This window comes from Jaculus jaculus, chromosome 8 (assembly GCF_020740685.1).
Source record: "Jaculus jaculus isolate mJacJac1 chromosome 8, mJacJac1.mat.Y.cur, whole genome shotgun sequence".
Lineage (NCBI taxonomy): Eukaryota > Metazoa > Chordata > Mammalia > Rodentia > Dipodidae > Jaculus > Jaculus jaculus.
The window spans coordinates 57,133,389-57,157,521 of NC_059109.1; the positions used below are offsets into that span (position 1 = coordinate 57,133,389).

The 24,133-nt window shown below is 42.1% G+C and overlaps 2 protein-coding genes across 3 annotated transcripts in view; one reads left to right on the forward strand and one right to left on the reverse strand.

Annotated features, from left to right (window-relative positions):
• Ganc (glucosidase alpha, neutral C) overlaps window positions 1-15,936 on the reverse strand; it is a 96,629-nt gene extending 80,693 nt beyond the window's left edge. Inside the window, exons 1-3 of the mRNA XM_045157498.1 lie at window positions 15,246-15,936; window positions 12,066-12,128; window positions 10,377-10,485 (exon numbers count right to left, since the gene is read on the reverse strand). Coding sequence (XP_045013433.1) covers window positions 10,377-10,485; window positions 12,066-12,128; window positions 15,246-15,274 — 201 coding nt within the window. The 5' untranslated portion in view covers window positions 15,275-15,936. The remainder of the gene's footprint in view (window positions 1-10,376; window positions 10,486-12,065; window positions 12,129-15,245) is intronic.
• A 200-nt stretch (window positions 15,937-16,136) lies between these two features.
• Tmem87a (transmembrane protein 87A) overlaps window positions 16,137-24,133 on the forward strand; it is a 64,622-nt gene continuing 56,625 nt past the window's right edge. For both annotated transcript variants that reach the window (XM_045157486.1, XM_045157487.1), the window contains exons 1-2: window positions 16,137-16,312; window positions 18,229-18,289. In XM_045157486.1, coding sequence (XP_045013421.1) covers window positions 16,157-16,312; window positions 18,229-18,289 — 217 coding nt within the window. In that variant the 5' untranslated portion in view covers window positions 16,137-16,156. The remainder of the gene's footprint in view (window positions 16,313-18,228; window positions 18,290-24,133) is intronic.

Below are 24,133 nucleotides of genomic sequence, written 5' to 3' on the forward strand. Positions count from 1 at the left end.
AACAGGAGTATGCTACTGTGCACGGCTTTGCCACTCATTTCAGATTAGTCTGGGAGGATTCTTTCCCCTTCATTCATACCTACTCCTCTTCCCACTCCTGTACTGCAACATTAGGTCTCAATAAAGCATTCTCCAGAATGATATTTCACCTAGCTTGTAGCCTTCCTCAGGAGTACAGCCCATTTAGATGATTGCACAAGGAGATAAGAACACAGGCTCGCCAGGCATAGTGGCATATGCCTTTAATCCCAGCATTCGGGAGGCAGAGGTAGGAGGATTGCCGTGAGTTTGAGGCCACCCTGAGACTCTATAGTGAATTCCAGGTCAGTCTGGGCTAGAGTGAGACCCTACCTCGAAAAACCAAAAAAAAAAAAAAAAAAAAAAAAAGAACCCAGGCTCAGTGCACACTTGTAAGCCCAGAGCTTGCGAGGCAGGAGGATCACAAGTTTTAGGCCTACTTAGACTACATAATGAGCTCAAGGCCAAATCCTAAACCTAGGTGGTACACGTCTATAATCCCAATCCCAACACTTGGAAGGTGGAAGCAAGAAAGGTCATCCTCAGCTACATGCCTAGTTCAAGGCCAGTCTGGGATACATGAGGCTCTGTCTTAAAAACAAGCAAGACAAAAAAAAAAAAAAAGAAAGTTGCTAAACAGGCATGGTGGTACACACTTTTAATTCCAGCACTCAGGAGGCAGAGGTAGGAGGATTACTGTGAGTTTGAGGCCAGCCTGGGACTACAGAGTAAATTCTAGGTCAGCCTGGGCTAGAGTGAGACCCTGGCTAGAACATACCAAAAATAATAAATAAATAAAACAAAACAAAAAACAAGCAAGCATGCAAGCAAAAACACAAACAAACAAAACCAAGGTAAGAACCTAGGGCTTTAAGCCCCAGTAGCATCATCAATGGTGGAAAGAAGGTGAGGAGTCCTGACACAGCTCAGAGCTGCAACACCAAGAGGCACTGGGAGCAGCTGGGTGTGGTGGCCTTTGATGCCAGCATTTAGGAGGCAGAGATAGGAGGATTGTAGTGAGTTCAAGGCCAGCCTGAGACTACATATTGAACTCCAGGTAAGCCTGGGCTAGAGCGAGATCCTATCTTGAAAACCAAAAACCAAAAACAAAACCAAATTAAAAAAAAGAGAAGTGGAAAGAACCAGGGCTCAGAAATGAAACACTCAAAGGCAGCTGAGAGCCACTAAGAACCATGGGCTCCAATTCCTGCAGCGCTGAGCTGTGACGTTACGAGGCAGGGAGAGTCCTGGCGAGTGACCAGGGCCAGGATCTGCAACAGCATGCTACAGAGGCGAGGAAGAAACGAAGGTAGGTGCTCAGGCCAGTAAGTGGTAACCACTAGAGGAGTTGGAAAAATCTGCAAATTTAAAGAGCCAAGGGTCCTGACACCCGAAAATTCAAAAAGTATAACTGTAGCTACTGGGCGTTAGTACTGAAAACCTAGAGCAATAGTAAGCCGATGGCTTTGGGAACTTATAGCCATAAGCTTTAGTTTGCAGGACTCAGAGCCATGAACTTTTGGGTTCAGGAGCCCAATGTATGAATCTCTGGAATTCAGAGATGTCAATGCAAGAGAGTTGCCTCTGTTTATCCACAATTTTCAAAGAATCCTCAGGTAGCTATTTGTGACAACTGTAGCATGGATGCTCTATGGAGAACATGGGCAGGGTTTTCTTTTGTTTTGTTTTGAGGTAGGGTCTCACTCTAGCCCAGGCTAACCTGGAACTCACTGTTTAGTCTCAGGGTAGCTTTGAACTCTTGGCCATCCTCCTACCTCTGTTTCCTTTTATACCCATCTCCAAGGACAGTTAGCTTGTCCAAGTATGCTCTGGTTGTTTGGGCCAGTTTCCAATTTAACTCCTTGCTGGCCATTTCAGCAGAAACAGTACTAGCTGAAACGTGACAACTGGGTCTCATCTACTAGGGAGACAGCCAGCTGGACAGAGTCTCGTTTTTGTCTTGCTTAGACGAAGATGCAAGAAATAACTTGATCAGATTCTCAGAGATACCTGCATTCTCAGAGAAGCTGCTAGAACATTGTCTCTGATGAAACAGGCTGCAAAAGAGAGTAAAAATATTGCCAAATGGCATCTAAATAATGAAAAAGTACTAAAGTTATCAATACAAAGTAGACTGAAGACAAAGGTTTAATTCTGACAGCTTTGTTAGCACTGCCTTTTAGTTTGATGGGAAGACAACACCCTGTCCCTGTACTGATGTGGTAAGACTAGATCTCTGTCCCTGTATCTAGGTTAAACTCTTATTGAAGGTAGAAATTTGATACTAGTAGGAAAAACAACAATCAAACCAAAATGCTGTTTAAAAATCAGTCAAGGCCGCTGGGCGTGGTGGCGCATGCCTTTAATCCCAGCACTCGGGAGGCAGAGGTAGGAGGATCACCGTGAGTTCAAGGCCACCCTAAGACTACAGAGTTAATTCCAGGTCAGCCTGGACCAGAGTGAGACCCTGCCTCAAAAAAAAAAAAAAAATAAAATAAAATAAAAAATCAGTCAAGGCCAGGCATGAGGGTGTACCTCTTTAATCCCAGCATTTGGGAGGCCAAGGTAGGAGGATTGCCATGAGTTTGAGGCCACCCTGAGACTACAGAGTGAATTCCAGGTCAGCATGAGCTGGAGCGAGACTCTATTTAAAAAAAAAAAAAAAAGCAATCTAATCATCTTCCTTTTAGGTTTTCTTCTTGAAGCTTCTATATAATTTTTTTTTCTGTTTTATTTTTATTTATTTGACAGAGAAGGAGAGAGAGAGAGAGAGAGAGAGAGAGAGAGAGAGAGAGAGAGAGAGAGAATGGGCATGCCAGGGCCTCCAGCCACAGCAAATGTACTCCAGATGTGCCACCTTCTGCATCTGGCTTATGTGGGTCCTGGAGAGTCGAACCTAGGTCCTTTGGCTTTGCAGGCAAGTGCCTTAACCACTAAACCATCCCTCCAGCCTCTGACGCTTCTATATTAAATATTTACTTTTCTTTCTGTTATTAGGAATAAGCACAATACTATTTTGGGACTATATGTAAAAATATTTAAACATCGAAACCCACTACCAACTCTTCTTCAAGGCCTAGATGTTCTAATCTCAAGATAACATTTTAATTTATCTATTTATTTATGAAAGAGAGAATGAGCATGCCAGGGCCTCTAGCTGTGCAGCTGGCTTATGTGGGTCCTGGGGAATTGAACCTGTGTCCTTTGGCTTTGCAGGTGAGCACCTTTACCATTAAGTCATCTCCTCAGCCCCTTATGATAACACTTAAATCAATGCTTCAGCTTGTTCTATAACATTACTGTGTCCTAGGAACAGCATGAGTGGTATTGTTTGAACAGTGTTCCCAAATTTGCATGTTAATGTGATGGCATTTGGACATGGGGCCCTTTTGGTGTATTAAGGCTCAGAAGAGGTCATGAGTGGAGTCCTTAGAATGGAATTAGTGCAATTATAACAAAAGGCCAGAATCTGTTTTGTCTGACTTTCTACTTTGAGGACAATGGTGTCCATCTAGAAGCCAGGAGGAGGCTGCGCCAGTGAATGGGTTGGTACCCTGGTGTTAGCATTCCCAGCCTTCACACCTGTGAGAAATAAATATCTGTTGTTTAAGTCACTCAGTTTGGTGCTTTGTTATATAGTCCATGGAAATTAGTACAAGGTTGAATAAAGCTTGATTTTGTTAAAGGGGCATGCTGGGGGAAAAACTGGATTTCAAGAATAACAAATAAGGGCTGGAGAGATGGCTCAGTGGTTAAACGCTTGCCTGTGAAGCCTAAGGACCCTGGTTCGAGGCTCGATTCTCCAGGACCCACGTTAGCCAGATGCACAAGGGGGCACACGCATCTGGAGTTTGTTTGCAGTGGCTGGAAGCCCTGGCGTGCCCATTCTTTCTCTCTCTCTCTGCCTCTTTCTCTCTCTGTCACTTTCAAATAAATAAATAAAAATGAACAAAAAATTTAAAAAAAAAAAGAATAACAAATAAGCCGGGCATGGTGGTGCATACCTTTAATCCCAGCACTGGGGAGGGAGAGGTAGGAGGATCACCATGATTTTGAGTCTACCATGAGACTACATAGTAAATTCCAGGTCAGCCTGAGCTACAGTGAAACCCTACCTCAAAAACAAAACAAAACAAAAGAATAATAAATAAACTGTGTATGGTGGTTCACACCTTAAATCTCAGCACTTGGAAGGCTGATGTAGAAGGATCACCATGAGTTTGGGGCCAGCCTGGGCTACAGAGTGAGCACCAGGTCACCCTGGGATAGTGAACCTTACCTCAAGAACAAAGCAAAACAAAAATCTTCAACAACACATAAGCAAGCAAACAACCAAACAAAACACAAAACAGGCAGAAGGAATATAAGAGCCAAAGGAAGGGACCCACTCCTTACAATGCAACTGCCCAGACGTAAATTGTCCTTAATATCCATGACCTCGCAGTGCCTAGCATTACCTTCACAAGACCCTCATAATAGGAGAAAAAGATGATGACATCAAAATAAAAGAGACTAACGGAGAGAGGGAGGAGATATGATAGAGGGCGGAGTTATGAAAGGGAAAATCAGGGAGGGGAAATATGGTTTGTTGTCTGTAAGTATAGAAGTTGTCAATAAGAATATTTTTTAAAAAAAATAGGAAAAATTAAGGGCTGGAGGATGGCTTAGAGGTTAAGGTGTTTGTCTGCAAAGCCAAAGGACCCATGTTAGCCAGATGCACAAGGGGGCGCATGTGTCTGGAGTTCCTTTGCAGTGGCTAGAGACCTTGGCATGTGCCCATTATCTCTCTCTCCCTCTTTCTCTGTCAAATAAACAAAGATAAAGTAAAATAAAATAGGAAAAATTTTAAAAATTCAAAGAAAGAAAAAACAAAACAAAACGAAATAGTTCTGAGGACCCTGAAGTTACTATTGTAGGCTTTATAGGTCATGGGAACAGGCAGGCAGGCACTAAGAGAGCTGTGTATTGGAATCTGCCTCATCAGTGCAATTTGAGAACTACAGCTGTGAGCTGAATATGATCCTCTTAGATTTTTGAATGCTTATCTCTGAACCTGAAATAAAAAGCTATTATTCTTATTAAGTGGCTGTATGCAGCCTGCTTTAAGTCTCTGAACTACACTGACACCATATCAGAGTGTATAATCCATTTTTCAGCCTAGAAACAGCCTTTAATAGAGACTTTATTACTATGCAGTAAAATGGCTACAAGGTACAGATAACTTTAGAGATTGCTGTCTGAATCTTCAATGTCTCTATCAGATTAACTGAAGACATTAAACCCAATTTCCTATCATCAATTCTCTGTGACAAAGGGGACATTAAAATGGAATTCAGTACAGAATTTCAGGGTGACTTTTCAAAATATGCATTACTTGAAGTCAGAATATATAGGTTCCTATACACTTATGGTATTTCCAGATATTACCTGAACATGGAGTCTGTTCTAAGGGTTCACAAAGTTCTTAGTAATAGGGGCTTTGTTGTTGACATTTCTGAAAACTTGACCTTGCTTGTCAGAAGGGATCCCTTGTGAGTCAGATGCTATCTTGTATAGACAGCCTGTGGGTCTTTCTGTACTGTAATAATTCTCTGAGGGGAGGAAGTTAAATAATTTAAAAAAGTTAAATAGTTAATAAAATAAATAATTCTCTGAGGGCATCCAGGTCCATCGGGTTCCCCTGCTGGCATTTCAGCTGAATAGCATTGTGTTTCACATGTTCAGGATTTAAAGACAGACAATGATGTAGATTAATGTAAGCAGACATGTGTCTGTGTCTCACATGAACTGCACTGGTATCAAGTTGTGGTGAGAATTTTCATTTTGACTTATCATTAAGGTTTTGTTTTGAGATAGGTTCTCACTCTAGGCCAGGCAGACCTGGAATTCACTATGTAGTCTCAGGGTGGTCTCAAACTCACAGCAATCCTCCTACCCCTGCCTCCCAAGTGCTGGGATTAATGGCATGCACCACCATGCCTAGCAATTGTTTAAAATATTTATTTATAAGCAGAAAGAAAAAGAGAAACAGAGAATGGGCACACCAAGGGCCTCCAGCCACTACAAATGAACTCCAGATGCATGTGTCACTTTGTGCATCTGGCTTTATATAGGTACTGAAGAATTAAACTCCGGTCATTAGGCTTTGCAGGCAACTACTGAGCAATCTCTTCAGCCGTTATTACTAATATTTGGAACAATTCTGCCACATTTGCTTTGCCACACTGTGGGCCTTTATGATAGTATTCAGGATGGGTAAATCTTGCTCTAATCATGGCACAATGAAGACAGGAAGGAAAATTTTAAAAAAAATGAAGAAAGACAATGAGAAAATGATAAAAAGAACAAAACAGGAAGATTCCTGACATCTGTTGGCAAGCCTAAGGATTCCTGGCAAGCCTCTGATGAGCTCACAGATTTGGTGGGGATAAGTGTTCCTGTTGACTGCAAACAACTTCTAATGAAAGGTCTTATAGAAATAGGACCTTATCCCAGTGTTGTGGGACAGGTTTCTTTTTGTTGTTATTCTTGTTGTTTGTTTTGTTTTTCGAGGTAGGGTCTCCCTTTAGCTCAGGCTAACCGGGAATTCACTAGGTAGTCTCAGGGTGGTCCCAACCTCACAGCGATCCTCCTACTTCTGCCTTCCAAGTGCTGGGATTCAAAGCGTGCACTAGCATGCCCGGCTGTGGGACAGTTTTTGTTCTGTCTTCTCTGCCAGACTTCTTCAGGAGAGCAATATGGGACAGGAAGTGTGATAGTCCTATGATTTCATACAGATTTCAGGTTATAGTCAGTGATAGTACATTAGTAGCTATCCAAACTGTTAGGGACCCAGATCACAGCCTTAATTAATTTTGTATTTTGGTTCCAAGAATTCCCAGTTAATTCATCTTGGTCTGAGAAGCTTTAGAAGCTTAGCATGCCATTAGAAGACAGAGAAAAATTGAAAGCGAGGGTCAGGATGGAAAAATTAGGTAATTTGTATACAGTCACACTTTCTGGCCTAGCACAAAACACTTTTGCTATGATTGACCCATTTTTGTGGCATTTCTGAAGTAATGTGATGAACAGTTATTAATTTGTAAGGAAAGACATAGAAAGCAAGTGAGAGAGAGAGAGAGAGAGGGAGAGGGAGAGAGAGAGGAGAAGAGGAGGAGGAGGAAGAGGAGGAGGAAGAGGAGAGGAAGAAGGGAAAAAGGAGAAAAGAAAGAAAGAAGGAAAGAAATAAAGAGATGGGGGAGGGAGGGAATTACCATGGGATATTGTTTACAATTATGGAAGTTGACAATAAAAAAATCTTTAAAAAATTTAAAAAAAGAAAAGAATTAATCTGTTCTGCATTTGGGTTATTAACAACAAGTGTTCTTTTTTTAAAAAGAAAGAAAGAAAGAGAAAAAGAAAGAAAGAAACAGGCACTTCAAATGAGCCATCTCTCCAACTATGTATTCTCAGGCTGGTCTGGAATTCATAGTGATCCTCTTATCTCTGCCTTCCCAGTGCTGGGATTAAAAACATGCACCACCATGTCCAGCCCCAGCCATATCTTTTGCTTTGTTTTGTTTTGCTTTTTGTTTGAAGTAGGGTCTCAATCTAGCCCAAACTGACTTGGAATTCATTAGGTAGTCACCTCGAACTCATGGCAATCCTCCTCTCTCTGCCTCCCAGATGCTGGGATTAAAGGTGCACACCACCATGCCTGGTCTTGTCTTTAGTTTTTGATTGCATAATGTATTTACCTATTCCTTGTCTGCCTGAATTTTGAAGTTTGGATATCAACTGAATCTGACCCTGGCCCAAGCTGCATCAGTAACTATACACTGTGTAACAGTGCTGGAGAGTGCATGGATCTTTTAATTTTATTTAAAAAAAATTTATTTATTTATTTGAGAGACAGAGTGAGAGCATGAGCATGCCAGGGCTTCTAGCCACTTCATATGAATTCTAGATGCATGTGCCATAATGTGCATCTGGCTTACATGGATTCTGAGGAACTGAACCTGAGTCCTTAGGCTTTGCAGGCAAGCGCTTTAACTGCTAAACCATCTCTCAAGCCCATAGTGTGTGAATCTATGATGGAGTCTGACAAATATAGGAGAATGTTGTAGATGTCACTGTATTACTTTGAGCAAGTGATTTTCTAGATTTCATTTTCCTTATTTGACAGTTGGGGAAAACACAATGTATATACCTTAGGTGCATGATGAAAACTAATTAGGAGGAAATCATATAGCCACTGGTAAGTTGCTCATTTAAGGTGCATGCCTGCAAAGCCTAAATGAATTCCCACTCATGATCATGCAAGCAACCCTAATTTAACCCAGTGGGTTTAACACAAAAAGCATGGAAATAAAAAGGAGATTTAATGGGAAAGAATATAGGTGTTAGTGGGAGGGGAAGAGAGTGAGAGGGTAATTGGAGAATGAGATCAAAATAAATTATATAAGTAGTGCAGCATCAAAAATGGGAAAAAAAAATAGGGCTGGAGAGCTGGCTTGGCAGTTAAAGTATTTGCCTACAAAATCTAAGGACCCAGGTTCAATTCCCCAGCACTCACGTTAACCATATGCATAAGGTGGCACATGTGTCTGGAGTTCAATTGCAGTGGCTGGAGGCCCTGGTGTGCCCATTCTCTTTCTCTATCTTCCTCTACCTTCCCCTTTCTCTTTCAAAATAAATAGATGAATGAAAAAATAAAAAATTAAAAAGTGAAAAAAAATCTAGAAGAACATCTAACACAGGCAATCTCTCTCTCTCTCTCTCTCTCTTGTAGTTTTTCAAGGTAGGGTGTCTTTCTAGCCCAGGTTGACCTGAAATTCACTATGTAGTCTCAGGGTGGCCTCAAACTCACTGTGATCCTCCTGCCTCTGCCTCTTAAGGGCTGGGATTAAAAGCACGTGCCACAACACCTGGCTATTCTCTGTTAGTATTAAGGTATAATCAGGGCTAAGTGATTAAAGGCCTTTATTTGCAAAGCCTGATAGCTCAGGTTTGAGTCCCCAGTACCCATGTAAAGCCAGATGCACAAAGTTGCACATATGTCTAGGGTTTGTTTGCAGTGGCAAAATGGCCTGGTGTGCCTATTCTCTCTTTCTTTTCACTAAATGAAAACATTAAAGTTCACAATATTACACCTACCTGTAATCCCAGCTCCTGGGAGGTGGAGGAAGGAGAATCAGGAGTTCAATGGCACCTTAGTGAGTTTGAGGTCAGTTGAGCCACCTTCTCTCAAAAAAAAAAAAAAAAAAAAAAAAAAAAAAAAAACCCCAAAACAACCAAGGGGCTGGAGAGATGGCTTAGTGGTTAAGGTGCATGCCTGCAAAGCCTAAAGACCCTGGTTCAATTCTCCAGGTCCCCATGTAAGCCAGATGCACATAGTGGCGCATACATCTGGAGTTTGTTTACAGTGGGTAGAGGCCCTGATGCACTCATTCTCTCTCTCCTCCCATCTCAAATAAAACAAACAAACAACAACAACAAAAACACCTAACTAGTTAACTAAACAAATAATTTCAATCAGTATACAGATGAAAAAGATGAGGGCTGGAGAGATGGCTTAGTGGTTAAGGCATTTGCCTGCAAAGCCAAAGGTCCCAAGTTCGATTCCCCAGGACCCATGTTAGCCAGATGCACAAGGGGGTGCGCACATCTGGAGTTCATTTGCAGTAGCTGGAGGCCCTGGTATGCCCATTCTCTCTCTCTCTCCCTATTTCTCTCTGTGAAATAAATATATATTTTAAAAAAGCTTATATTCCTCTGACAAAGTTTACTGTTGAGGCATACGTCGTTTAGCTGTTATGAGGCTGGGGTGATAGCTCAGTGGGTAAAAGCACTTGCTGTACAAACATGAAGACCTGGGTTCAATCCCTAGAGCCCATGTTGATTAGCTGTTATGGAAATTTCTATCACTAAATCCAAATAAATATGAAACCATGGGGCTGGAGAGATGGCTTAGCAGTTAAGGCATTTTCCAGCAAAGCCAAAGCATCCTGATTCAACTCTCCAGAACCCATGTAAGCCAGATGCATGAGGGGGCACATGCATATAGAGTTCGTTTGCAGTGGATGGAGGCCCTGGCATGCCCATTCTCTCTGTCTTTCTCTAAAATAAATAAATATTAAAAAAAGAAAAACCAAGCCAGGCGTGGTGGCGCACGCCTTAATCCCAGCAATCGGGAGGCAGAGGTAGGAGGATCGCCGTGAGTTCAAGGCCACCCTGAGACTACAGAGTTAATTCCAGGTCAGCCTGGGCCAGAGTGAGACCCTACCTTGAAAAAGCAAAAAAAAAAAAAAAAAAAAAAAAAAAAAAACCAAATAAATATGAAACCAAATTATTGTCTGAGAATGGTACTTCCACCTCACCTTATTTGCCTCATTGGTGATCTGGAACTTGGTACTGTCTTCGCCTGTTGTGACTGAGTCTAATAATGCCCGATAGCTGGTATTCTTGGAGAGATGCTGTTTCTGACGCCTACAAATATGGAGTATAAAGAAGTGTGAGGACCAGTTGTGACTATCAGCATCCAATAGACTATCACTGAAATTCATACTAAGTGAACTGGGCAGTGACAGTATTGGTATTCTTTTTTTTTTTTTTCCCTGAGGTAGGGTTTCACTCTAGCTCAGGCTGATCTGGAATTCACTATGTAATCTCAGGGTGGTCTCGAACTCATGGCTATCCTCCTACCTCCTACCTCTGCCTCCCCAGTGCTGGGATTAAAGGCATGCTCCACCATGCCCGGCCAAGTATTCTTTATAAAGTATTAAGAACACTATATTAGGATACTAGTAATATGCTTTCTAAAAGAATACTATTGAAATTTTTCAACAGTACTGCTCAAGGATCATCCTGCCTCCTTCACTGAGAAAGTGGGGGAAATTTTTTATTTTTTTATTTTTAGTTTTTCCAGGTAGGATCTCACTCTAGCCCAGGCTGACCTGGAGTTCATTATGTAGTCTCAGGGTGGCCTCGAATTCACAAAGATCCTCCTACCTCTGCCTCCCAAGTGCTGGGATTAAAGGTGTGTGCCACCATACCTGGCTATTTTTAAAATTTAATTATTTTTTATTTATGAGCTTCAATTCCCTCCCTCTTTTCATGCCCTCGATTGCTTATTAGTAACTCAATAGATTTTAGTGGAAATCTGGTATGATTCAGTGGTTCAATAAAGTGACTTAGCATTCCCTGTAGACTTTCCTCTAAGATAATGATTTTAAACTCAAATAGTGTATATATTTTTCTTCTAGATGAAGAGTGAATAAATTAGAAAGTTAAAATATATTAAATTGGCCAGGTGTGGTGGCGCACACCTTTAATCCCAGCTCTCAGGAGGCAAAGGTAGGAGGATTGCTGTGAGTTTGAGTCCAGCCTGGAACTACAGTGCAAATTCCAGGTCAGCCTGGGCCAGAGTGAGATCCTACCTTGAAAATACCAAAAAAGACCAGTGTGGTGGTGCACACCTTTAATCCCAGTACTTGGGAGGCAGAGGTAGGATTGCTGTGAGATGGAGGCCAGCCTGAAACTACATAATGAATTCCAGGTCAGTCTATATATATACATACATACATAATATAATTTTTTTCATTTATTTATTTAAGTGAGAGAGAAGGAGGATGATAGAGAATGGGCATGTCAGGGCTTCCAGCCATTGCAAATGAACTTCAGACACACATGTCCCCTTGTGCATCTGGCTTATGTGAGTCCTGGGGAGTTGAACCTGGGTCCTCTGGCTTTGCAGGTAAATGCCTTAGTCACTAAGCCATCTCTTCAGCCCTTATATAACAATTTTTGATGATTCTAGTTGCAGAATAACATAACATAAAAATATTTTTGCATAATCTTATTTTTCTATTATTATAATTTTCAATATTTATTTGAGAGCGAGAAAGAGAAATAGAGAATATAAATATGAGCATGCCAGGGCCTCCTGTCGCTGCAAACAACTTCTACTTGACCATTTTCTTAGAAAATCTATCAGTTCTCAAAAAGTTTAGTGGCATTACTTTTGGTATATTGTCTGAAATGTTCTGATCTAGGTAACATTTACTTACCTATAGAAAGCAATCTGGCTGCAGTCTCTAAAAATGGTTTTATCCACAGCTTCATCTTCCACACTAAATAAAAAGACATTTTATTTACTTATTTATTGTTTTTCGAGATAGGGTATCATTCTGGCCCAGCTGACCTGGAATTCACTATGTAGTCCCAGGGTGGCCTCAAACTCATGGTGATCCTCCTACCTCTGCCTCTTGAGTGCTGGGATTAAAGGTATGCACCACCATATCCGGCTTTCATTTTATTTTTTTATTTAGCATTTTTTTGTTTTTAGGTAGGATCTCACTCTAGCTCAGGCTGACCTGGAATTCACTATGTAGTCTCAGGGTGGCATTGAACTCAAGGCAATCCTCCCACCTGTACCTCCCAAGTGCTGGGATTTAAGGCATGTGTCACTATGCCAGGCTTTAAAGACATTTTAGAAAACACGTATATTTTAAAAATATTTTATTTATTTTTTATGAGAGAGAGAAAGACAGATAAAGAGAGGCAATGGGCATGCCAAGACTTCTAACCATTGCAAATGAATTCCAGACACATGTGCCACCTTGTGCATCTGACTTTATGCGGGTACTGAGGAATCAAACTTGGGTCCTTAGGCAAGCACCTAACCACTGATCCATCTCCCCAGCCCAAGAAACACACACACATTATATATATATGATTAATTTGAGAGAGAGAAGATGGGTGGGTATGCCAGGGCCTTCTGTTGCTGCAAATTTAACTCCAGATGCATGCATCACTTTGTGCATCTGGCTTTATGTGGGTAATGGAGGATTAAATGAGGGTTAGAAGGCTTTCTAAGTAAGCACCTTTAATGGATTAAAGACATGTACCATCATACTTGACTTTAAATGTCTCTCTCTCTTTTTTTTTTTTCCTAAGGCAGGGTCTCAATCTAGCCCAGGCTGACCTGAATCCCACTCTAGCTCCAGGCTGGCCCTGAACTCATGGCAGTCCACCTACTTCTGCCTCAAAGTGCTGGGACTAAAGGCATGCATCACCACACCTGGCTGAACTGAATTTTTTCAGCTTTTCCAACTATAGTATAAACATACAAAATAAGCCTTTGGAATTGATTCTGCATTGCAAAATGAGCCACTGCCATAACATAGCAAGTTCACAGAATAACCACACATGTATGTAGTGCAGAACAATATCCTTTTGTGAAACAACTAAGCCAAGTGAAAAAAAAGCAACAGGAAAGAGTACTGTCAAGTATGAGAGAGTGCTCTTTCAAAATAATAACATAACATAGCACTAAATTATGACAGAATAAAGAATTAAACAAAACGCCCAAACAAATCCAAACACACTTACTTAATGAATAAAATATTTTCTGAATATACTCTTACTGGAAGTTGGAATCTGAACAAGGGCTAGAGTGCACAAACTTTCTGTGAGCAATCAGCAATCACAACAAACCCATAAGTCTTCTGAGAGAGCTGTGCTAGATGCTACATTAAGAATAGGAACAAGGGCTGGAGAGATGGCTTGCAGTTAAGGCGCTTGCCTGTGAAGCCTAAGGACCCAGGTTCAATTCCCCATTACCCACGTAAGCCAGATGTACATGGTGGCACATGCATCTGGAGTTCATTTGCAGTGACTAGAGGCCTCGGCATGCCCATTCTCTCTTTCTATCTGCCTCTTTCTCTCCCTCTCTCTCTCTCTCTCTCTCTCTCTCTCTCTCTCTCTACTAAGTGCATATTAAAGAAACAATAGGAGCAAAGTCAAAGGAAAACCTTTTGCTAAGGTGATGTTTTAAAGGCAAGTTTCCAGAACTGTTTTCATAATAAAGCAATAGAAAAATAAGACGTATATAGCTAGCTACTTATTTTTATTTATTAGAGTATTACAGAGAGAAAGAGAAATAGGTAGATGTATAGAGAGAATGGGCGTGCTGGGGCCCCTAGCCACTGTAAATGAACTCCAGATACACGCACCTCCTTGTGCCTCTGGCTTACATGGGTACTGGGAAATCGAACCTGGGTTCTTAGGCTTTGCAGGCAAGTGCTTTAACTGCTAAGCCATCTCTCTAGCCTGGATATATATATATATATATATATATATATATATATATATTTTACTAGCCACTTAAAATATTTTATTTTATTTTATTTTTTATTTATTTGAAAGGGCGAGACAGAAAATGGGTGCACCGGGGACTCTAGCCACTGCAAATGAACTCTAGAAGCATGCGTGGCCTTGTGTATATATATATTTTTAATTAGCCTTCCTCTGGTTAAAGCTATAAGGCATAAGGGGAAAAAAACTGGCTTTGTTGCAGAGGTGTAGAAACATCTACAGTAAGCATGTCTATAATTTTGTAGGAAGCTATGACTGAATACAAATTTGAAACTATGCAAACAATGGGCTGGAGCCCTTGCTTTAAAAGCCTGATGGCATGGGTTTGAGGCCCCAGTACACATGTCAAGCCTGATGCACAAAGTGGCACATGCATCTGGAGTTCATCTGCAGTGGCAGGAGGTACAGCCACACTCATTCTGTCTGCCTCTTTCTCCATGTCTGTCTCTCCCAAATATATAAATAAATATGAAAACAAGCCTGAACAAATAAAAACACTCATCCTGCTAAGAAACTTTTTTTAAAGTCATGGAAGTAAATTAAATCCTTCATTGAACTCGGTTTTTGTCACTGTGTCTTTTTTTATATTTATTTATTTATTTGAGAGAGATCACAGAAATAGGCAGGCTGCCGGCCGTGGTGGTGCACGCCTTTAATCCCAGCACTCCGGAGGCAGAGGTAGGAGGATCGCTGTGAGTTCGAGGCCGCCCAGAGACCACATAGTGAATTCCAGGTCAGCTTGGAGCAGAGTGAGTCCTGGGTAGTCGAACCTGGGTCCTTTGGCTTTGCAGGCAAGGGCCTTAACTGCTAAGCCATCTCTCCAGCCCTGGCAGAGAAAGAGATGTATATATAAACCTGGAATGCAGCACTGTTAAAGTTCAGATTGCAACTTTTCTACTGTATTTAACACTTCTGCTGAAAGAATGTTATGAGAGGTTAGCTATTACCATTACCTAACGCCGCAGAATTGAGAAAAAAAGATAAAGCATACACTTCTAAATAGTCAAATAAATGCAGTTAAAGTACCAGGAGACCTTTCAAAGCCAGAGCGTTGTCTCAGTCATTCCCTTAGGAGCACTTGGCCTTTTTACCTGATTTCCTCTTTCCCAACTGCTTCCATGGCTTCCCTGTCACTGGGGCAGGCTCTTAGCTCTCAGGCCACCGCTTCGAGATTTACTAAGCCCATTAACTGTCTTGTTAGGGCCTGGCGAGAACGTCACCGTTAACTTTCTGGGAAATGGAGTCTTCTCCAGATGCTTAGTGGCAACAAGTCTTAACTTTTGCTTCTGTGATATTTCAGGCACAAACCAGCGTTTGAACGGAGACATTGGCAAACATTTTGTGATTATGTGTTACTGATTAGGATCATGCAAAAAAAAAAAAAAATTAGGACCCAAAACTGCAGCGGGGAGACGTGTACGTGGAGGAGCGCTAGAGGTTCAAATGAAGAGCGTGGAACCCCAAGACCGGCTTCAGGTCTACCTCCGTGGTGGTCTCGCTATAAATCTGCAAACGGACCCGCTGTCCGCACGTCAGCGTAGAGGGAAGTGCCAGGGGCCACTGCTGGACGCTGCCGTCTCCTCAAGCCAGGGCAGCTGAGCTGCAGTCCTGTTAGGGTAGAAGGGACCTTAGGAGGTTATGAATCGCTTGTACTCCATCACTGCTATTTCCTGCCTTTGCTTAAAGAGCTTCCAAGAAGGAGAACCCACTACTAGATGTTACTCAGGCAGCCAGGGTCGCCGCTCTTCCAGACTAGGGACCTGGCTTTAGCCTTGGACTTTGCGCGGATGAGGGGCGGGGCGAGAAGGAGCCGGGCTAAACGCGTCTGGACGAAAAGCATGAGCATAGAGGCTTCCGTAGTTCACCCCAAGGATAAGCCTGCGCAGTAGGCCTCTGTGTCCGCTGGTTTCCCGCAGGGCCCAGATAATCCCGCCCATTAGAGCAGAGCCGGAAGAGGGCGGGGCGAACCGGAAGGAAGCTAAATGCTTTGGGTAGGCAGTGCATGTCTGTGAAGATGGCGGTGGCTGCGTGGCTTCAGGTTTTGCCTGTCATTTTTCTGCTTTTGGGAGCTCAGCCGTTCTCATCGTCGCTTTTTTGTGCAGGACCTGCACCCGTGTCTGCTGCTGACCGTTCCAAGTGGCACATTCCGATGCCATCGGTGAGTGTTACAGGCACTGCTGATCCTGGAAGAGTAAGAGGTGGGGCTACGGTGGCCCAAGGGTCCTTGAAAGTTCCGCAAAAGTACGTTTCCAGAGTGGGTGGGAGGCCCGGAGCGTGTGTGTGGCTGGCTAAACCGGCTCCACCTCCGTGAAGCTGAAAGCCTGCTCTTAGTGGTGGGCTGGGAGGAGTGTCAGGTCCACTTGAGCAGACCTGTTGGGGGTGCGGGGAAAGTAAATCATTTAATTGTCTAACTTTATAGAGAGACTTAAACTTGATGCACACATAGTGGTTTGTCTTTCGGGTGGAGCTCAGACTCTAGTGCACTCGGATTGGATGAAATGGATAGGTAAACAGGAGTCTTCATTTCTTTTTTTATTGTTGTACAGTTTTGTTAATGAGTAATTCTACTGACGAGATGGTTTGACTTCGTTTAAACTTTGAATTTTTTTTTTTTTTTTTTTTGGTTTTTCGAGGTAGGGTCCCACTGTAGCCCATGCTGACCTGAAATTCACTATGTCGTCTTGAACTCACAGCGATCTTCCTACCTCTGCCTCCCGAGTGCTGGGATTAAAGCGTGCACACTTCACTGCGCCCAGCTGAAATGTGTTTTTTTTTTTCTAAGACTGGTTGTGATTAGCAGAGCTAGGGGCTTAAAAATATTTTTTAACATGGGAACGGCCCAAATGGAACAATTCTAAATTTTAATGTGGTAAGGTTAGTCTTTCATTGGAACTTTTACCTGATAGAGCTTTTTTTTTTTTTTCCCTGCGTCTCCCACTTTTGAAACTCGTTTGAATAAGTCTGGTGTTGTGGGGAGATGGCTCAGCCATTAAAAGTGCTTGCTTGCCAAGCCTGTGGACCTGGGTTCGATTCCCCATGCACCTGTGAGCCTAATGCGCCTAAGACAGTGAGACAATGAGAAGAGAGCATGGGGAGCATCTGAAGGCCGCAGGTCAACTAGCCTGGCGTTGCAGTCTGCAGCTGCCAGAGACCCTGTCTCAAACAACCCTTCAGAGTTCTCCTGAGTTCCACATGCACGCGGTGAAACTCAAATAAAAATAAATAAATAAAAACAACATTGGCCCTATTAAAACCACACTGTGGGCTGGAGAGATGGCTCAGCGGTTAAGGCGCTTGTCTGTAAAGCCTAATGACCCAAGTTTGGGTCCTCAGTACCCACACAAGGTGACGCATGCATCTGGAATTGGTTTGCAGCCTCTGGAGGTCCTGGTGCGCCCATTCTGTCTGTCTCTTCTAACTCTCTCTCTCTGCTTGCAAATAAATGAATAAATATTTAAAAAAATCCATGTTGACCTTTTTTGTTTTATTTTCTCCTGCTCACTGATTGTAAATACGTTTTTAAAGCATTATGGCTTATGTTTACTTGGTAAAGATAATCAATTTTAGATTTTTATTCTTTACTAAAATAATAATAGTTTTTTTTTTTTGAGGTAAGGGTTTCACTCTAACCCAGGCTGACCTGAAATTCCCTATGTAGTCTCAGGGTGGCCTGGAACTTCCTGCAGTGATCCTCCTACCTCTGCCTCCCAAGTGCTGGCACCAAGCCCAGCTAGATCTTTTAAATTCAAAAAATAAAACTGCTTATAAGTTGTTTGAAAGTAATGATTGGTTATTCTGAGTGATGTTAGTGAATAAAGAATGAACTAGCAGGTATATTTCTCGAGGCCTTGAGTTAAGATTTCTGTCACAACCTCTCTTCTGTAATCTCTGCCTTGTGGAAAATTGTGGCTGCACTGAGGAGAAAGATCCTGTGTAGTTTGAATGTGATTGAATTTCACTAAGAGGAGAATCTTTTGGATTATGCAAACTAATTTGAGTATTTTATAAATTTAGGTAGTTCTGTTCTTTCTTGGAAATTGAAGTGACCTGATTATCTTTCTTTTGTCTTTGCAGGGGAAGAATTATTTTAGTTTTGGAAAGATTCTTTTCAGAAATACTACTATCTTATTGAAATGTGAGTTTGAATTTCATAAAGTTATTTGAATTCTTTAAAGTTATAAATGTGAATGATCAGTTTTCTACCTCAGTTTACTTGCATTGTATTTTTGAGTTCAGAAATATAATAGACTGGCTCTGTCTAGGTAAAAACATAGTGTAATCAAAGTTCATTCGTTCTTTTCTTTTTGGTTTTTCAAGGTAGGGTTTCACTGTAGCCCAGGCTGACTTGGAATTTACTGTGTAGTCTCAGGGTAGCCTCAAACTCATGGTGATCCTCCTACCTCTGCCTCCAGAATGCTGGGATCAAAGGTGTGTGCCACCATGCCTAGCATCAAAGTTCTTTAATTGAATAATATTCAGAGTGCTTGTATGAAATTTACTTTTCTCTTATTTTTCAGTTTATATTATATGCATACAGATTATATATATAAATGTAGCATGTATGTGATATTTACTAATATATATTATGACACATATATTGACTATATAATACTATATGTACTTAATACATATGTAAACTATATAAATTCAGTTACATCCCATTTGAAGTATATTTCATTATGTTCGTGGATTGACTGTGTGTGTTCTTTTGGTTTGTTTGTTTTTTGGGTGTTTGAAGCAGAGTCTCCTCTAGCCCATGCTGACCTAAAACTCACTTTGTAGCCCAGGCTGGCCTCTAAAACTTATGACCATCCTCCTTCCTCAACCTCCTGGGTACTGGCATTAAAGCCATGTGTCCCCATGCCCAGATTTCTTTTTTTAAGTACTAGAAAAGAGTCATTTTATTAAGAAAAAAAGGCACTCCTAAGTGTGGAAATGGGTCACTGAGCTGGGGGAAAAGGATATGCTCAATCGCCAGGGCTTTCAAATCTATTCTGAATCAGGGATGCCACTGAATTTACTCTGCTGTGCTTGGTAGGTGATCACTGAAAATATGACCTAGGCTTGTCAAACCATTGTCTCAAAGCAAATATATTTACTAAGGGAGTATTTTACCAAGTCAAGTAATAGCAAGTTCAAAGATATTACCAGGAAATAGGGATTATGTAGAAGAAAACCCGTTTGTCCAGTAAGATAACCACTGTATTTGAATCTAAATGATTCCATTGTGCACTAAAGACAAACTTCCTCTTATTCTGGAATTTGCTTTCTTTAGGAAATAAAAAATTGTGGAAAGCTATATTATGTGATGAGGGATAAAAATCCAGATTATTGATTTTTTTTTCCCCCCTGAGGTAGGGTGTCTCTAGCTCAGGCTGACCTGGAATTCACTGTGTAGTGTCAGGCTGGCCTCGAACTCATAGTGATCCTCCTATCTTTGCCTCCCGAGTGCCGGGATTAAAGGTGTGTGCCACCACTGCGCCCGGCTCTGTCCACCTTTTTGGAGATAGGGATGCCATTGAGTTTACTCTGCTATGCTTACTAGGTGATCACTGAAAATATGCCTTCTTTTCATTGGCCATTGGCCTGCAGCTCTCCAAGGATCCTCTTATCCTTCTCTCCAGTGTTGGGATTACAACCATGTCTCCACACCTGATATTTTTATATGGGTTCTGGGGATTGAATTTGCTTCCTCATGCTTGTGAGGCAAGCCCTTTAGCAGCTGTTGTTATTGTGGCCCTCCAGTGTGGTGGTTTTTTTTTTTTTTTTTTTGCAAGTGAGTGTATGTGTGGTGTGGTGTGTGCGTATGCATGTGCCCATGTGGTGTCCTGTGCACTAACCTGTGGAAGCATGCTCATCAGGTGACCCCTCCATTGCTCTTCCACCTGTTACCACTTGAGCTGGGCTTTCTTAGAACCTGCTTCCCACTTTAAAATATTTTTAAAAGCTTTTTTATGAGGAGGTAGGGGAAGGGAATTGGCACACCAGGCCCTCCAGCCCTTCAGTCCAACTCCAGACATGTGCGTCACCTTGTGCACGTGCACCACCTTGTACGTCTGGCTTACGTGGGTTCTGGGGAGTTGAACTGGGTCCTTAGGCTTCACAGGCAAGTGCCTTAACTGCTAAGCCATCTCTCCAGTACCCCCCCCACACACACCTTTTTGGTAAGGCCTAGTGATTCTCTGGTCTCTGCTTCCTACAGGTCTGGGGTTACAGATGTATGTGGCCATGCCTGCTTGCTTATGTGGGTTCTAGGGAACTAACCCAAGTGGTCCTGAGGTCCTCATGCTAGCATAAGAAGTACTCTTAACCACTGAACCATCTCTCCAGCCCTTAGGTTTTTTTTAGTGTGTACATCCATTCATACATGTGTGCACATACATATATATAGACATTAACATCTCTACACACACACACACAGAGAGAGAAAGAGAGAGGGAGGGAGGGAGGAGGAGGAGGAGGAGAGAGGGAGAGAGAATGAATGTGGGCTCACTAGAGCCTCTTGCTATTGCAGATGAACTTCAGATGCATTTGCCCCTAGATTGGCAGGCTTTGCAAATAAGTGACTTGAACTGCTAAGCTATCTCCCCAGACACCTCAATGTTTTTTGTTTGTTTGTTTTTTCAGGGTAGGGCTCACTCTAGCCCAGACTGACCTGGAATATACTATGTAGTATCAGGGTGGCCTTGAATTCAGTTTGATTCTCCTACCTCTGCCTTCTGAGTGCTGCCAGTCTTTTTTTTTTTTTTTTTTGAGACAAGCCCAACAGATTGCCTTCTTTGTTTTTTTTTTTTTTGAGGTAGGGTCTCACTCTAGCCCAGGCTGACCTGGACGTCACTATGTAGTCTCAGGGTGGCCTCAAACTCATTGCGATCCTCCTACCTTTGCCTCCCCAAGTGCTGGGATTAAAGGCATGCGTCACCATGCCGACAGACTGCCTTTTTTTTTTTTCAAATGAGACTGTGAGAGAGAATTAGCACACTAGGGCCTCCAGCCATTGCAGTTGAACTCCAGATGTGTGTGCCACCTTGTGTGCATGTGTGACCTTGCACACTTGTGTCATCTTGTGCATCTGTAGAGTGGAACATGGGTCCTTAGGTTTTGCAGGCAAGGGCCATAACTGCTAAGCCATCTCTCCAGTCCCAGTCTGTTTTATTTATTTATTTTTTTGAGGTAGAGTCTCACCCTGGCCCAGGCTGACCTGGAATGCACTATGTAGTCTCAGGGTGGCCTTGAACTCACAGCGATCCTTCTACCTCTGCCTCCCGAGTGCTGGGATTAAAGACGTGCGCCACCACACTGGCCCAGTATGTTTGTTTTTTTATTTGATGGTATTTCACTAAGTTTAACATACTACATTCTTAAAATGTCAACATTTCATTGCTTACAGAAGATTTGATGTTCCTTAAAATACCTGTTATTGGCTGGGCGATGTGGCACACACCTTTAATCCCAGCATTTGAAGGCAGATGTGGGAGGATTGCTGTGCAATTGAGACCAGCTTGAGACTACATAGTGAATTCCAGGTCAGCCTAGGCTAGAGCAAGACCCTATCTCAAGAAACCAAAAAAGGAAAAAGAAAAATCTGCTAATGGGCTAGAGAGATGGCTTAGCTAATAAAGGTACTTACTTGCAAAGCCTTCTGGCCTCATTGGATTCTCCAGTACCCACGTAAAGACATATCCAAAGTGGCGCATGCATCTGGAGTTTGTGTGTGCCCATTCTTTCTATCTCTGTTTCCACATTAAAATATAAATATTAAAAAAAATTCTGTCATTTATCTGGGCATTGTTGTGAGTTCAAGGTCAGCCTGAGCTAGAGACTATACCTCGAAGAAAACAAAACAAAATTTCTGTTGTCTTTTTCTTTGTTATTGTGTGCTTTCTTAAATTAAATGGTCAGTAGCTCTCATGGCATTGGCAGGACCGGTTTAATAATTTCCTAGGTCTTTGTATTCAAAGTTCTAAAGTGCCTTATTTGTCCTTTAGTATTAATTTATTATTTTGCAGCTAAGTTTCCTAGCAAATATTCTGTTGTGGGGTTGTCTTGTGACGTTATGTAAGTCTGTGTGAGTGTGGGCCCATGTGTGGTCAGAGGAGAGCTTTGGGTATTGCTCTTTACTTCCGTCTTGTGTGAGGTAGGGTGCTTATTCATGGTTGTGTTTGCTACAGTAGCTGGCCTGCGATCTTCTGGGATTCTCCTGTTTTCAGCTCCCATCTTAACTGTAGGAGGCCTGGAATTACAGGTCGTCACTACTGCTTCTGGTTTTATGTGACTGGTGATCTGAACTCAATTTGCTTTTAGCCACTGAACCAACTCTCCAGCCCTAGCCCTTTAAAAAGTTATTATTGTCATTGTATGTGTGCATGTGTATATGTGTGTGTATGCATGAGGCCAGTGGTTAACATTGGGTGTCTGCCTCTATCACGTATCATCTTATTCTTTGAGACAGTGTCTTTTAGTGTACCTAGACTTCTCTGACTGGGCTAGACTAGTAAGTCAGTGCATCACCGGGATTCTTTGTCTTCTCCCCAGTGTTTGGATTATAGGTTTATACCACCATGCCTGGCATTTACATAGGTGCTAGGGATTTGAACTCGGGTCCTCACACTTGCCTGGCAAGCACTTTACCCACTGGGCCATCTCTCCAGCCTTCTTTTCTGACAAGCTTAACTAATCCTATCTCTATGTGTTCTTAAGTTCATAGCCAAGTTCTAGCATCCTTTATATCTTTTCCATAACTTCTACTCAGCTGGTCAGATTTTTGTACATTCTGACATAGCCCTATGAAAATGTGCTGGTCATTTAAAGTTAATTTGTGAGGGGCGCTTTTCTGCAAAGCCAAAGGATGTGAGTTTGATTCCCCAGTACCCACATAAATCCTGTTGCATGCATCTGGAGTTCGTTTACAGTGGCTAGAAGCCCTGGCACATCCATTCTCTCTCTCTGTCTCTGTCTCTCTGCCTCTCTCTCTCTCAAACAAATAAAAATGGATTAAGAAATTAATTTATGAAGACAATTCAAAACACAGAAGAAGCTTATTTGTGGTTGCTTCTTTTGTTATGAACTAAAAGTCGATTCCGGGCTGGAGAGATGGCTTAGTGGTTAAGTGCTTGCCTGTGAAGCCTAAGGACCCTGGTTTGAGGCTTGATTCCCCAGGGCCCATGTCAGCCAGATGGCACAAGGTGGTGCATGCATCTGGAGTTCGTTTGCAGTGGCTGGAGGGCCTGGTGTGCCCATTCTCTCTCTCTCTCTCTTTGTGTCTATCTGTCGCTCTCAAATAAATATAAATAAAAAATAAAAGTAGATTCCTAATACTTTCATTTTTATTTTTGTCATGCTTGTATAAAGCAGTAAGTTGTTATTATATTGTTCCTTCCACACCTGGAAACAGAAAATAGGTTGCTTTTTTTTTTTGTGAACCAAAAGATTTCTTTTTTTTTTTTTTAATTTTTATCTATTTACTTGAGGTGGGGGAAAGGTAGAGAGAATGGGCATTCCAGGGCCTCCAGCCACTGCAAACAAACTCCAGATGCATGCACCACCTGTGCCGTCTGTCTTGTGTGGGGTACTGGGGAACCAAACATGTGTCAGGCTTCACAGGCAAGTGCCTTAACTACTAAGCCATTTCTCCAGCCCCCAAAGTAGACTTCTAAATATTCAGGGTTATTTATTTATTTATTTGTAAGCAGAGAGAGATAGAAGAGAGGCAGAGCGAATGGGTGCACTGTAGATGAACTGAAGATGCATGTATCACTTAGTGCATCTGGCTTTATGTGAGTACTGGGGAATTGAACTCTGGTCATTAGGCTTTGTAGGCAAGTGTCTTAAACTGCTAAGCCATCTTTCCAGCCCTGTTTTTTGTTTTTTTGAGACGAGTCCCATGTAGCTGAGGCTTGTGGTGAACTCCCCATCCTCCTCCTCCCTCTTCCCCTTAGGTGCTGGAATTGCAGGTGTGCAGCACCATGCCCATTCAGTC